The following is a 15,162-nucleotide window of genomic DNA, read 5'->3' as shown; positions in this document are numbered from 1 at the left end:
TCGTAGAAAAGGCATGGAAGAGGGTAACATAATGCGTACATTGAATTCTCACTTGACCGTCGCTCCCTTGAAACTATATATATTTCTTTCATAAGGCCAATACTCGAATACGCAGACGTAGTGTGGGGCAATGTACCAAGTATGAAATGGATCAACTCCACAAAATTCAAAATGAATGTGATCGCATTGTCTCCGGAGCTACCAAACTTGTTTCCTTGGAAAACCTAAAGAGAGAAGTACCATGGGAGTCACTTTCCGACAGACGTTACAAACATCGACTTCTCATGTTCTTTAAAATGAAATCTAATCTGACTCCAGCATATCTATCCTCTCTAGTTCCTGACTCAGGTGATACTCGCTACAACCTAAAAAACTCTGAAAATATCCATGGTGTACCTGCAAGAACATCTTTATATTTCAATTCTTTTTTGCCTTCCGTTGTACGTGATTGGAATTTATTGAGAACAGATATCCATAATGCCGAAACACTTTCATCATTTAAAAGTAATCTAAACAAAAACAAGCAGCGCACTCCAGCCAATTATTACACCGGAATCAGGAAACTCCAGGTTCTCCATACACGACTACGAACAAAATGCAGTGCACTGAATCAACATATTTACCTAAAAAATATTTGTCCTACACTATTGTGCCAGTGTGTTGATTTCCACTTCTGTTTTGAATGCAGAATTTTTAATCGTTGTCGAAACGATCTTCTTAATAATCTGCGGAATTTCGAAATTGACTTGGATTTTGTTCTGTTTGGAAACCCAGACCTCTCTGACCAGGATAACATGATTATATTTACTCATGTACAGGCATACATATCCGAAAGTAAGAGATTCTTTTAGCAACCCTGAGACATTCCCATTTCTTCCCACTTTCTCTCTTCTATTCTACCTTTGACTTGTTCTAACTTCTACATTTATGTGAATACTTTTCTTCTACCATGCATTGTCCCCTTCCCATTTTTTACATTCATAACGATTTTCCCCCATATTTTAAGACTAGATTCCAAGCCCAATTACAGATCTAAGCTCGATATGCTCATACAGTTATATCTTGTCCGCAAAGGAGAAGAATTCTATAAGACTTGTCTTTCATTCTTATCTTTGCCTGTTTGCCTTCACTACAGTATGCTATATGTATCAATATATGTACTCTGTTTTGGGAATACAGTAAAACACCGCTCGCTCGGGGTCGCAAGGGGATGAGCAAAATGCTCGAGTTATCCATGGTTTCGAGCGACCCAAACATTGACCAACATACGAAGAAAACTAAAGTTTGTTTTACCAATTGTCATTGGGACCGTTACAGAGTAAACGGTGATGCGTGTTTTAACACTATTTATACACGATGGACGGTTATACGCCGGGCGTAATCATTAATTATTTCGTACGACGTATAACCGCCCGAGTGCGCAGATAGTGTTCAAACACGGTTTTGCAATAAATTATTTCGATTCTAGAAATTGTATTACTAGTATCACTATTACAAAGTCGCTTCAGTTATATACTATGCGAATAATTTAAGAATTTAAAGGATGGATATTAAGATAATTGTTACAATTAACTTTAGCTATAAATGGATAAAATTTCATTATCAGTTATATCATACAACTTATCAAACATAATAGCTGGCGTGTTATCTCTTTTGGCCACTCTAGGTTACCGAAGATTATATACATGTATTATCCTAACGCAGTGGTAAAAAAAACTCGAAAATGCTATTTCGTCAGTAAAGGTGCGGTTATGTATGACTTATTTCTCATTCCCTTGCTTTTAGTTTCAATAAAAGCCTTCTAAAACTTTCAGAATTTCAAAACATGTAATATTAAACAATACTATAGTTTAGATCTCTACTTGAACTATGCGGAGATTACTTGCTATGCCAATATATACAGAAAGAACAGTTTTTCCTTGTCTTACAGGTTGCTGTCTTTCAGAAAATGAATTCTTCTACGCCAGAAAGTCTGACACATATCATTGAATACATAAACAACAGTAGCGATGTTGATAGAAACGACGAAACAGACAAGGAGCCAGAACCGATAACGACATATTTCCTCTTATGTTTTATTGTCATTGTCATTGTTACAATTCTCATAATTGTGTTGAAATATTTTTGCAGGTACACTTTTAAATTGCAATTCTATGTTTAGAAACTTTTGATAGTTCTGAAATAACCATGAAATACTTATCTAAGAATTTATAAGTTTTTCGAGGAAATAAGACAATCATACCGATTCGAAAAATTGTTCACGTCTTTAGAATATACTACGCAAGACAAGAATACGTGTTTCTTTAAAATACTTTACAATTTTGCATAATGACGTGAGTTTGGTGATATGTATGTGAAGTAATTTGTGGTGTATTTTTATGTATATCCTCCAGTTAGAATAGTTCATTAGCTTTGCTATTTTAGTTTACATTGTATAAAGAAAATAATGTCTATCATTTATAAATGTAAACGAGCATATTATGACAAAACTATTAACTATGTCGCGGATAAATACTGCGATGCTTCAGAACTTGTACAAATTTAATAACTTTATATATTCATAAGTATTAACAACCATTGATATACCAAAACCACGTGTTCAAAGTATAGTATGAATTTAAAAAAAGATTAGTAAACTCATAATAAACAGCAAACTATACACTAAATGCACTTTTGGTTTGTAGCAAGCGAAGTAGAAAGATACCCACAAATGTGCATTATAAATTGTTGGTACCAAAGAAAAGAAACAGCTGCCAAGATACGAGTCTGGGGATTCAGGGTTCTTTAGTATGTATGTCAGACCTCCTCGTATGTTAAATATAAATAAAAGGGAAGAACAGCAAGTAGAATCAAGTTTTTCTTTTGTACATTTTGATAACACTTTGCCGCTCGGTCCGGAAAGAGGACAGTTGCACGAAAAAAGTAGGGAAAGTTCACGAACACAGCCTTTGGAACCGAAAATCCTAAAAGTTAAACCACTAAATGCTGCTGAAGATGGTGATGACAGCGAAAGACAAAAGTCCACAGGAACAAATAAAGGTAAATGCAAGTGCAGGTAATCAATGGAGTTAATTTCTAATTTATACTGCTCGAACTTGATCAGTGATTTTATCCTGATTTCCTTAATTCATTATGATTTCCAAAGTGTATATATCCGCTTAATATACATTATGTGATATTTTATTGACTGAAAGTTTCACATAAATGCGCAAATGCTAGACCTGTATTGCAATACTGATATGAACTGTACGTCATAAAATGTCATCAAGACCAGGAATACTGAAACATATTTATGGAGTCTGTTTTAATAAATGGATACCTTGATAATTCTTGTTTGTAAATTTGCGCTTTTAACATGACCTGTATATGTTTCCAGGTGTGATGGTTAATCAAAGGTTGGACTGGAACAAACTGTTTACATTTCTGTCGCACACAATAGATGCAGCAGATTCGAAACTTTTCTTCATACACTTATTCTGTATGTATAGAATAGATATAATTTCATTTTTAAAAAGCTGGCCCTACATTAGGCATTACTGTATTCTTGACAATTACATGAGACATAGAGGGCATCCGTGGTCGGGTGGTCAAGGCCGCTATTTTCAAATCACTTTCCCATTATCGCTGAAGATTCGAAACGTCTTTTGGGGAGTTGAATTCTTTCATGTGATGATGCTTACTAGAAGACTCGTTGATTTTACACATGTGTCCGTCTGTGCCTGAAATAATGCCTGGAAGTGCACCTTGGATCTTTCTTAATCATAAAAAGCAGGAATTGACCTACAATTATGTTGTGCGACAAAATAAGTAAGAAAAACAAAACACAAACATAACATCGGGCATATAAATTACAAGTAACATTACAGATATTGAATGGGCTGCAGTAGCGATACTTAATTATTCATTGATTTTAATTGTCAATGCATTACCGAGATAAACCCTTATACTTGTAATGGATTATGCATTGTGGTCATATATTGCCGATGTTAAGGGTTTTGGAGTTGTTACCACGAGACCTTAGTCAACATTTCCAGGCGTAAAAACAGACAATACATTTAGAAGAAAAATTCACAAGAGCAATATGTTAAATGTAGTTCCACACATAGAGTTAATGAAGTGCCATACTAATGTCACTTTTTCTGAAATGCAATAACGTTTATTACATAGACACCTGAAAGGTATTATTCTGCGAGGTAATTTCATTCATGTTGATACAAAACATCTTGGTTTCCGCCAAAACCAGTATTTGATGATATCGAATTGTACCTAGAGTCAATCAGAGTTTTCTTATTCCGATCGCAGTTAGTGTTGTTGTTTGAAGTCATTAGGAAATCCACGAAAATTAATGATTTAACAATATGTGTGGTTGTTTGGCTCACCAAACTGCGGCGATAGATGCATTTATTATACATATCTTATTCCTGTGATATTATTTAGTCTATTCAGTTTGTGTGTGCATGTGTTCATGTGTGCTTACGTGTGTTTTTGCGTGCGTGCGTGTGTATGCGTGTGTCTGCGCGCGAGGGTACGTCCGTGTTTTTGCTGCTTTTGTTTGGGGTGTTGGAAAAGTGCATTTTTGGACAAACATCCACAACCCTTTCTCTACCCATTACCCATATTTTTGTTTCTTGCTTATTACTGAAATGCTAGATTTTTGAAACAACCGTCTTTCCACTACAGTTCTTTATGTTGCCGGCCTACTTCGCGGTACATGACTCTCTCTCTGGCTGTGATTTTTTTGGTTGCTCTGTGCTTCCGTGGAAATCTATCCTAACCTTGTATTTGTTTTATTTTTTAATAGATTAAGATTTAAAGTTTAATTAATGAAATTTAATTAGTTAACAGTTTCATTACTCCAAAAGTGAGGTATTGATAATGTTCACTAATTTCAGCCAACGGTGAACATTTGCTTCCATATGGTCAGACAGTTAACAATAAAATTGAACATATTTCTTCGAATACAAAGGGGTCAACACCAACTTTATTGTTCAACCAATTCGAAGCATGGAAATCACTGATGGGAGATAAAGCGGACCCAAAACAAATTGAAAAGGCTCTTCAAGATAGAGGAAACAATGAAGCACTTCGGAAATTTCAGCACTTTATGAGGTATATATTATATAAAAATAATAATAATAATAATAATAATAATAATAATAATAATAACTATATAAACATGAATATATTTAAAGAAAACGTCACTTTGGTTAATCAAAATTCCAATAACAATATTTGATAAAAACATATATGATACACAAATGCCTGAAAGGAAACAGTTTTTGTTGGTACAACTATTCTGTTTAGCAATTTAATCATCTCTAAGACTGTGAAATTTCAAAATACATTTGATTTACCAATCTTAAGTAACGCCAGAAAAAGGTGTCTCCTGACCGGCCTGAACCATTTTCCCCCGACCTCAAACTTTTTTATTGGTTTTGAGAAAAAAAATCAAAATTTGTTTCTATGGTCGCACACGCCGAGAAGCGCTACAGCAGTCGTAGAGAAAGGTACGGTACGGAAACTGTTATTATACACGGTTCATGTATGTCACGATACTGTAACGGTAATTATACAGGGATCAAAATGGCAGCGCCCCTTTACGGTCATGTTTATGTTTTGGCCCGTAGATTTTTTGTTGTGAATCTTGATGTAAACATTTTTGTCTTTAATAATACACCAGAGGATTTGTATATCACTGCACCCTGAAAGCCTGACGCATGTGAAAAGTGATCTTGCAGACTTCTGAAAACTTGAAAAAATCTAGTTTTCAGAAGTCTGCAAGATCACTTTTCACAAACTCTCTGGTGTATTATTAAAGACAAAAATTTTTACATCAAGATTCACAACAAAAAATCTACGGGCCAAAACATAAATATGACCGTAAAGGGGCGCTGCCGGGCCGACAAAGCCAAAAATATTGTCGGCCCAAACGAAAATGTTCGGTCAGAATGTCGCCACCTTTTTGGTTTCCTAAAAAGAGCTACTGCTAATAAATGTAAACACTAAAAATATGTGAGAAGAATGTGTCAGTAGTGAGGCATTTGTCAGATACAGTTGGAATTGTATCCTGAATGATTGACATGGTATGACTGGATTCTTATTGCGTCTTTAAATTAAATATTTCTTTCACAAAGCTCCGGACATACGATCCGGCAGTTGTTCAGAAATCGTCGGACCTAGTGCAAAAACTCCGGTCAGGACCAATAACTTTCCAGGAGTCTGTCCCGTCACGTAAAGTTTTGTATTGTTTTCTAACACTATATGTACCCATATAATTAAAATTGTCGTGCCATCAAATTATTGTTGGGTGAAACTTTTTCGCACATGACCTGTATGATGTCACCCACATGTTGGACTCCCTGGTCTCATGTAGTAGTGGTAGAGCAGCGGACTCTAAGATCCGGGGAACACTGGGTCAAATTCCACCAGAGAGAGATATTGCTTTGCCTTTGATTCACCTCAATGGATATTTGTGTAAGGACTGGTTAGACATCAGCACTTTCCAAGAACAGAATAAAAAACAGCTTAATTGTGATTTGGGGGTTATCTGCTTTAATCGGATTGTTGTCTGCAGAGGGGGTGGGGGGGGGGGGGGGGGGGGGGCGAATGGCTTGTCTGTTCTGCTTTTTGATTATTGCAATCTATATTTAAAAACTTTTAAAAACACTAAGTCACTAAAACAGTCACCAAAGCACTAAAATGCGCATAATGCCACTTTAAATAAGACACCATGATTTATCTGCTCCGTAATATTATTATACAAGAGTATGTCACTGTATAAAAAGAATAATGTGCATTTTTACTTCATTTTATTAGTGGCTATGCCTATATCTCTTCTTCTGGATGGGTAAAAACTTTAAACGGTTTAGAACTTTTATAATAAATAATATTTTTTTTTATATTAAAGACCAATTGATTCCATATATATATATAGCAAAATTCTGGTTTTTCAAGCTGGAAACTATACAAACACTTATAGATGCATTTGATAAAATGTTTCAATTCAAGTTCTTCTATAAAACAGATTTTGAATAATTTATAACACATTTTAATTTTTCTGTCTGGCATTTATTTTTCACCCGCTTAGCATAACCATTTTAATGAAAATGTTTTATAATATGCAACAGCTGTTCTTTTATAAAGCATTGCCTTTATAGTGTATGAATTCTTACTAAACATGTATAACATTTAAAATTATGAAATTATAGTTTTCTGGCATTATATTTTGAAATCATTTTTGGTATCTGGTTTATGTTATAATATTATGGCTCTTAGGTATTAATAATTGCTTAAATATAGTCAGGACACAAGGACAATCGTCTGGAACCAAAAAATGTAGTCACATTTAAATATTGCGGACCAGGTTTTTTCATTATGTTCATCTGACACCATGGTACATGTAAATGTCAAACGCCACCTAGTGATCAATGTTTTTGGCTGTCAAAAGTCAAGTTCAGTTTTAAAAATAGTACCACAGCATCAAGAAGAGGCCATTTCCTCTATAAAATACCTCTTGATATCAGGATATTGTAATTGTAAAGTAATTCAGCAAAGGTGAAATTATAGTCTAACGAATGAGTTTATCTGACATGTCTGTTCAATTTCTGTATCAGTCTATAAATGATATTTATCATAATTATAGATCCTGACCGTTGAAAGGGAAGATATTTAGCTTAAAATTCTTAATTTGAGAAAGTCACGACTCCACAAAGATGAATAGAGTAAGAAGAAATAATATAACGTTTGTTTTGAAAAATGTATTTAAACATATTTTGTAAATCAATATTTTTATCAGACGTGGACTATTTAGTGTCACAGTGTCTAGACTACAATTACTATAAAATGTTATGCTTTTGATACGGTACATCTTTACAGATGCCCACCTATGACACCAGTTCAGCTTGTCCAGCGAAACAAAATGTCAGATGTCCTTGGAAAACAATGCCAACTTGTCCTTCATAAACCTAACTCATTTAATAAAGCTCTGGAGTACACACCTTAAATGCATTCACAAACAATGGCGTTACGTAAGGTCACTTATTACGGCAATGGCAGTCAAACGTTGTCACAAAGACATGATGCAAATGAAGCTTCAATTGAATTGTTGAATGAACAGGAACAAACGGTTCCCTTATACGTCCAAAGAAAATGTGATATTTCTCAATCATCTAGCAGAAGTTCCAATTTTGGAGGGAAACGGTCAAGAGCAGAGTCGGATTATATATCTTCCAGTGATGAAGATCACATACCCTATAAAAACAGAAGGCGTGAAACAATTTCATATCCTACCGTAAAAAGACCTCTCTGTAGAAAGAAAAAAGTAAATATGGCAAACAAATGTGGCGAGCTTGTGCAGTGGGAAGCAATTGGTAAAACACTCATCATTGAATTAATCAGAAAACTATTGCCATCTGACAGTCAGGTTTTGAAAGCGGAAGAATATCATCTGTTTCTTTATCATACTGTTTCACTTCTGACCAAGAAAACAAATGCATCTGAAAATATGTATTGATGGGAGATTTTCACTCTGCGTATGAACATAAAACAGGACGGGGGCATTTGACTTTCATTTTAGATACAAAAACTGAAAGTTTATCACTAGGTGAGAAAAAATGGGAATATTTGAAGCTTTACGCTGTATATGCTCGATCGAGGGTCTTAAGAAGACTTATAAAAGAAGACAGCGACTTTGTTGCAAGTAATACTTGTTTATCGACTATGATGGCAGACCAATAATAGAAAAGGTAAAAGTCTTTTAAACAGTTGATTTTTTTGTATTGTAAGTCGTTAAATACTTGTATACGATAAATTGTTTAATAAAATTAAGGCATTATTTATTCCCGATTAATTCGTTTTGATTTTCAATTTGGGATTTCAATTTATTTTTCATAGTTATCAATGATGTCTTGTACGAAATGACGTATATTACATACTAAGTTCTGAGGGGTATTTCATGAAACAGTTTTACTACTATATAGAGATGGTACCTACCCAAGGAAATGTAAGAGGAACAACTCTGAATTGACCAATAAAATGAAGCCAACATAAAACAGTGGTAAAAAGTAAAAAAACAACAACAACAAACCCCCCCCCCCCCACTAAATAAGTCCTTTTCACAACAACCGATCAGGCAGACAAAATATGACCTACATTTGTTTCAGACTCTTTGTATTTGATATACAATATGCACATTTTTCTTATGGCTTAGTAGTGCATAAAACTAAAACAATATAGTTCGTAAATTCCTTTCAAGAAATTTTACGACATTAAGAAACGTTATCTCAGTTATTTAAGTTTTGGCTTTTTTGCTAAAGTTTTTATTTGATATATTAAAATGTAAAATGTATGTACAGCAATGAGAACTTAAAAAAAGTTAAACTGTATTACATATGTAACAACATATTAGGTTAACTGTTGTTATATTTACTATTTCAATTAATCAGTTTGAAACTTTACTCATTTTGATGCATTTCTCAGACTGTACAGGAGAAACTAAAAGTAACTGTCATCAAATGTAATTACAACATTTAAGGTAGTGGATAGGTAATGACGCTCTGCAATTTCCGTGTAATTATGTATTTGTAAGCAATTCGACATTCTGTGTTTATACAATCATTGCTTTACGTAAAGAAAAGAAAATCGAACAGTGCTGAAAAAGCATATGGAGAATACATTATTTGACGATCTTCGTTGCAGGTCCACTGCCTTAAACAAACTATAAGGTGTTTTATTTATTGTTGTAAACAAGGTTAGTGGATAACTTAAGTTATTCACATTAATTTACAACTTAAACTGTTTACACAACTTGTAAAAATATTTTGTCGGGGCCTCTCATTTACAATTATGTCAACAACTATCACCAGAATTGAGTGCATTCATGAGAGGAAAATAATGACGGTAAAATGTTGTAGGGGTTTGTTTTCATGATAAAATCTTTAATAACTTTTTTCAGGTCAATGTTTGGTATGGTTTTGGTAAGCTTATAATAAAGAACATGTCATTCTCTTTCACTCAGATTTTTTCCATGAGTTTTAGACTCTTGACCAGTCTTGGATTTTGAATTTACTAAAAGACAAAAGGAAAGTTCAGTATACTACTAGGCTCTTTCAAAGTGTTTAAAGTAGACAAAACTTACACTATACCCTATTGAATTTATTTACCTGTGGAGACTTTTGATATAGACTATAACTGAGTAAATCCTCAAATCAATGAAAAACTGTCAATACAAGAGTTATCCATTTTGCTTCAGATATTTTTAGAAGGCCATTTTTTAAATATCAAATATTTCTATTTTTACATGGAGAGGAGGGAAAGCATAAATATATTTAGTGAAACTATCACTTCACACCGAAAAAAAAAAACTTTTAAAGACGAGTTTGAATTTTTAGGAACCATCACTATACTATATGAATAAGAATATCGAATTCGTGTTCCGCTTTAGTTAAACACCTGCTTGATTAATGATAATTTCTTTTTAATATTTCAAACAAATTCAACTTAAACTGGAGGAAATTGCTGATAAACTGAGTTAATACGGGTATCTTATAGGTAGATTACGATGTCCAACAAGAACAGTATGATGGCAAAAAAGATCCGAAAAATAACACTCGGAAAATTGTTGAGAACAACGAGAAGACTGATACTGACGAAAAACCGAATAATTGCCTTGGAAATTCGAATGTCATTGAAATGGAAGGAGACTTCTCAGCCCAAGCCCAAGATATACTTGATAAAGCAACAGTGTTACCAACTGAACTTAACATCTCAGTGAACGATGCGAACACTTTAAACGATCAAACGTGCACAGCTGAAACAGTTCAGACATCAAATGAAAAGGATGCCACAGATGAAAACATTACTTCTCCAAACTTAAACACCGATAAAAGAATAGGAATGTTCAAAGATAAAGGTATTCAAACTGCAGATGCAACTGAAACAGATATGAATGATTTAGAATTTCAAAACGATGACGAAATATACAAATTTCAACATTATGGCCAAGCAAGAGGTCAAGACAAATTACCAGATTTGAGTTCTGAGGATAACTTAATGGCCATTAAAGCCGAAACTGAATATGATGAATCAACGGTCAAAGAGACAATTACCGAGAACTTAGATTCTTTGATTATGGACATCGGTAATGTGATTGAAGTTTTGTCAAATGAAAACGAAACGCAAATTATAAACATACCAAATCAGAATACAAGTGACTTTTGTTCTTTTGAAGATGAAAACAAATATCTGTGTCCAAATGCTGCCAACAAGATTAGTGTGAATAATTTCAACGAAAGTGCTCAACTCCCGAGACGCAGAAACAGTATATGAAATAAAACAAACTGCTTTAAACATTATTGAAATGGTTCTGAACCAAAAGCGGTTCACTACCTACTAATATTACTAAATCGTTTAATCTGATACACACCGAGTAGAAGAAATGGTTTCTAAATCTATCTGTCTCTCCAAATATTTCTATTTTAACGTGCACATGCTACTCATTGGTGCTCACCTGTATATATTTTAGCCTTTGTTAATTAAGGCTTTCTAAACAGAATTATCATGAAACATTGTGATATACATGTATTAATATAATTTAAATCAAAATTCAATAATTATTCTCACAGAATATTTTCCTGTTTTATTAGATTGTTTTTTTTTCAGAAAGCAAACATGTAAATGCAAATATTGTGACACCTTTAGGTTTACGATTATATTTAACTTGCTTTTGTCTTTTTTATTTGCTTCAGTGGTAGAAAGACTGTAAATGTTTAGTTTAGCTATTGTCTATTCACTCCAAGAAGGGTGCCGAACGATCCATGAAGCTTTAAAATTATAATAAATTTACCATGATTCCATTGTGTCTTATCATAGCTACTGTTATCTTGTATAATGCATACGTTACTTATAGCTGACACGTCAGTAAAATCTGGGAGGTTAAATGAGCTTGAATTTCGTAAAGTATTGCCTGAATGTTATAAAAGGAAGGAAAAGATATGTAGATGTTACTTATAAGCTTTCGTTATATCTTTGTACAAACCATGAACATCTATTGACCAAGCTTTGTAAAAAGTATAGAAGTTGATTGTCTTTTTTTTGTGAGGCAAAGACACAAGACAAAACAGCACGACAATTCAACAATTGTTATTTTTTCTCAACATATTTCACTTGAAAAATAAAATAAAAAGGGTTGCCGACAGATATATTAGTCGGATTCTGGTGGGCATAGAATGAGGTTGCGAACGTAGTTGGACTTTTTGTGAGTTAACAAATAGGGAGGAGATTGAAAACAGAAAAATAGGGAGGAGATTGAAAACGTAGTTGGACTTTTTGTCAGTTACAAACAGGGAGGAGATTGAAAATGTAGTTGGACTTTTTGTCAGTTAACAAACAGGGACGAGATTAAAAATGTAGTTGGACTTTTTGTGAGTTAACAAACAGGGAGGAGATTAACAATGTAGTTGGATTTTTTGTCAGTTAACAATTAGGGAGGAGATTGAAAACGTATTTGGACTTTTTGTCAGTTAACAAACAGGGAGGATATTGAAAATGTAGTTGGACTTTTTGTCAGTTAACAAACAGGGAGGAGATTGAAAACGTAGTTGGACTTTTTGTCAGTTAACAAACAGGGAGGATATTGAAAATGTAGTTGGACTTTTTGTCAGTTAACAAACAGGGAGGAGATTGAAAATGTAGTTGGACTTTTTGTCAGTTAACAAACAGGGAGGAGATTGAAAACGTAGTTGAACTTTTTGTCAGTTAACAAACAGGGAGGATATTGAAAATGTAGTTGGACTTTTTGTCAGTTAAAAAACAGGGAGGAGATTGAAAATGTAGTTGGACTTTTTGTCAGTTAAAAAACAGGGAGGAGACTGAAAACGTAGTTGGACTTTTTGTCTGTTAACAAACAGGGAGGTGATTGAAAACGTAGTTGGACTTTTTGTCAGTAAATATATGTTGGAAACATAGTCGAATTTTGTCAGTTAACACACGTAAGAGAAGAATGAGAAGAAAGTGTAGTTGAACCTTTTAGAATATACTAATTTATTTTGGTCGATTGTTAAGGTGGAATGCGCCTGATTTGAAGCTGTTGGGTTCCGTTTCGACATTTTGTTTAATATAAAATTCAGCATATTCCTCACAGAATGCGTATTTTACTTTTTTGATATTTCTGTAACTTTTTTCTCTGCAAACCTTCAAACACGACCATTGACGTCCATTTTTATGAACCGCGATTTCACGTCCGTCAGACTGTTTTCCTAAATTGTTCTGTTCAGTCTACAAGAATCGATTTGCTTGTTACTCATCATATTTTCATTTCAAAATGTCTTTAAAATGGTGTATAATTTGTGGAGATCATTTTAACTTAAAAGTCGATATTTACGTAAAAGTGACGTCAGAGCGACAAAAATGACGTTGAGTTTTGAATAAAAAGTTTGCTTTATTCTTGTCTCATTTAAAACCCAAAAGATAGAATTTGACCAAGAACTAACATGATGATGAAAACTTTATTTTCTGTCGATTAAAGAAACAAATTTATGGGGTCACCGAATTCATTTTCGCGTAAAATTACATTACGCTACCCCTACCCCCAAATCACAAGATAGCGCAATTGAGTACTTTTTCCAGTATCTCATCTTGTTTTCGATAAATCTACTATTTTATTTTTCTTAGTATAATCAAATCAAAATACGCTTTAAAACTTTGCTACCTTCGGTGAAATCATTTCAGTGTAGAATTCAGATTTTAATGTTTAGATTATATTCAATTTAACAAAATGCGACAAAATCGACATTCGCACTGTACCTTAAACAAGATATTTCTTCGTCACACAGTAAATATGGATAAGCCAGTGAGAGTGTATATTCAAATGGACGCATGCTCACGGACAAACTTTATGTGGAAGCACGCTTGAGAGCAAGTAACGTAAACCCAAACTCACAATTAATCATCACACGTTCAGAGATTGATAAAATAAGATTAATGTGTTTGTAATGCAGGGTAAAGGCTCATATCAGCTATTACTGTGCCAAGTAGTCGTGACCATACAACCTTAAGTTACCAAATATACTATGAGACTATAAATCGAACACAACAGAGATATTATAAAGAACGATTTAGATAAGATAGACTTAAATTGTACAACCGAACTGTACTGCGGATCTGGCTCCTACAACAGAAGAGGAGGTGGAATGAATCATACAAAAATCCCCGAAAAATGCTTTGAACTTGATCTGATACCGAAACGGCTTTACAAGTGTTTGGAAGGACTCTTGTCGCTCATTAAAAAATCATAACCATATCCATAGTATTTGGGTATGCTCCAAAGTATTTTGAAATCGATTGGACAAGAACTTTACTAAGTAGGTAGTAACACCTTGGTAGAAAATGAAATTGATTTGACGTATGTGATATTATGTTCAAACATGGTCTAGATCCGTGTACTCCCAAAGCCCCGTTAGGATCATTCATTTACTGCTAATGTTTTAAAAAATGGCATGATGCCCGCTAAGCACGCCATCTAGATGAAAACAAATTCCTATCTTCAAACAGAAAATTTGACTTAGTAAAACAGACTTTGTTTTCACACTGTTTATTTTTTACGTATGACTTGCCAAAACGCTCTTTTATTAGGGCAAGTGACTGTCCTGTGGGGGCCAAACAGGTTTCTATAATAAATGAGTTTCCAACTTGGCAAGCAGACGCCCAACATAGAGTGGTAAGAAACAATTTTAGTTATGATTAAATTGATTTGCTGTTGAAAACTGTCGGATAAATAGCATAAATGCATATTTGAATCGTTTTAATAAATACATTTTTTATTTATTTTTGGCAATCATCCTTCAGTTACGTCACTACTCCTTCAACGAACTAACTAAACAACAACAACAACAACAACAAGAATAATAATAATAGTAATAATAATAATAATAGTAAATAAAAAGACAAGTGTCCGAGTTACAAATTTATCCTAGATAAAATCAATTAGAAACTAGAAATTGTGTCCATAGGACACAGATGCCCCCACATACTGTGCCATCCTCTGCATAGCAAAATCTATCAAAGGACCATAACTCCAGTAAAAATATTGACAGAAAAAATCCTTCATTTATGGTCATCTACTCATCATTAAGCTTGTTCATCGTTGACAGTTTGAAGAAAATCAGG

The 15,162-nt window shown here is 33.8% G+C and overlaps 1 protein-coding gene across 1 annotated transcript; it reads left to right on the top strand.

The window, feature by feature from the left end:
* The first annotated feature begins 1,934 nt into the window (after positions 1-1,934).
* Positions 1,935-11,852, top strand: LOC128555466 (uncharacterized). The gene is made up of 6 exons (XM_053537761.1): positions 1,935-2,130; positions 2,685-3,039; positions 3,377-3,478; positions 4,893-5,109; positions 7,876-8,744; positions 10,549-11,852. The coding sequence occupies exons 2-5, from the start codon at positions 2,790-2,792 to the stop codon at positions 8,000-8,002; spliced, it is 696 nt and encodes a 231-aa protein (XP_053393736.1). The 5' UTR covers positions 1,935-2,130; positions 2,685-2,789; the 3' UTR covers positions 8,003-8,744; positions 10,549-11,852.
* The last annotated feature ends 3,310 nt before the right edge of the window (positions 11,853-15,162 follow it).

This window comes from Mercenaria mercenaria, chromosome 3, assembly GCF_021730395.1.
Source record: "Mercenaria mercenaria strain notata chromosome 3, MADL_Memer_1, whole genome shotgun sequence".
In the NCBI taxonomy this organism is placed as follows: Eukaryota; Metazoa; Mollusca; class Bivalvia; order Venerida; family Veneridae; genus Mercenaria; species Mercenaria mercenaria.
Note: the sequence above shows the minus strand (reverse complement) of the source record. Positions and strands in the feature narration are given on the sequence as shown.

Coding starts and splice junctions, on each gene's coding strand:
- LOC128555466 (XM_053537761.1), top strand. CDS start 2,790: ATGTATGTCAGACCTCCTCGTATGTTAAATATAAATAAAAGGGAAGAA. Junction 3,040..3,376: donor GTCCACAGGAACAAATAAAG/GTAAATGCAAGT, acceptor ATATGTTTCCAG/GTGTGATGGTTAATCAAAGG. Junction 5,110..7,875: donor AAATTTCAGCACTTTATGAG/GTATATATTATA, acceptor ACATCTTTACAG/ATGCCCACCTATGACACCAG.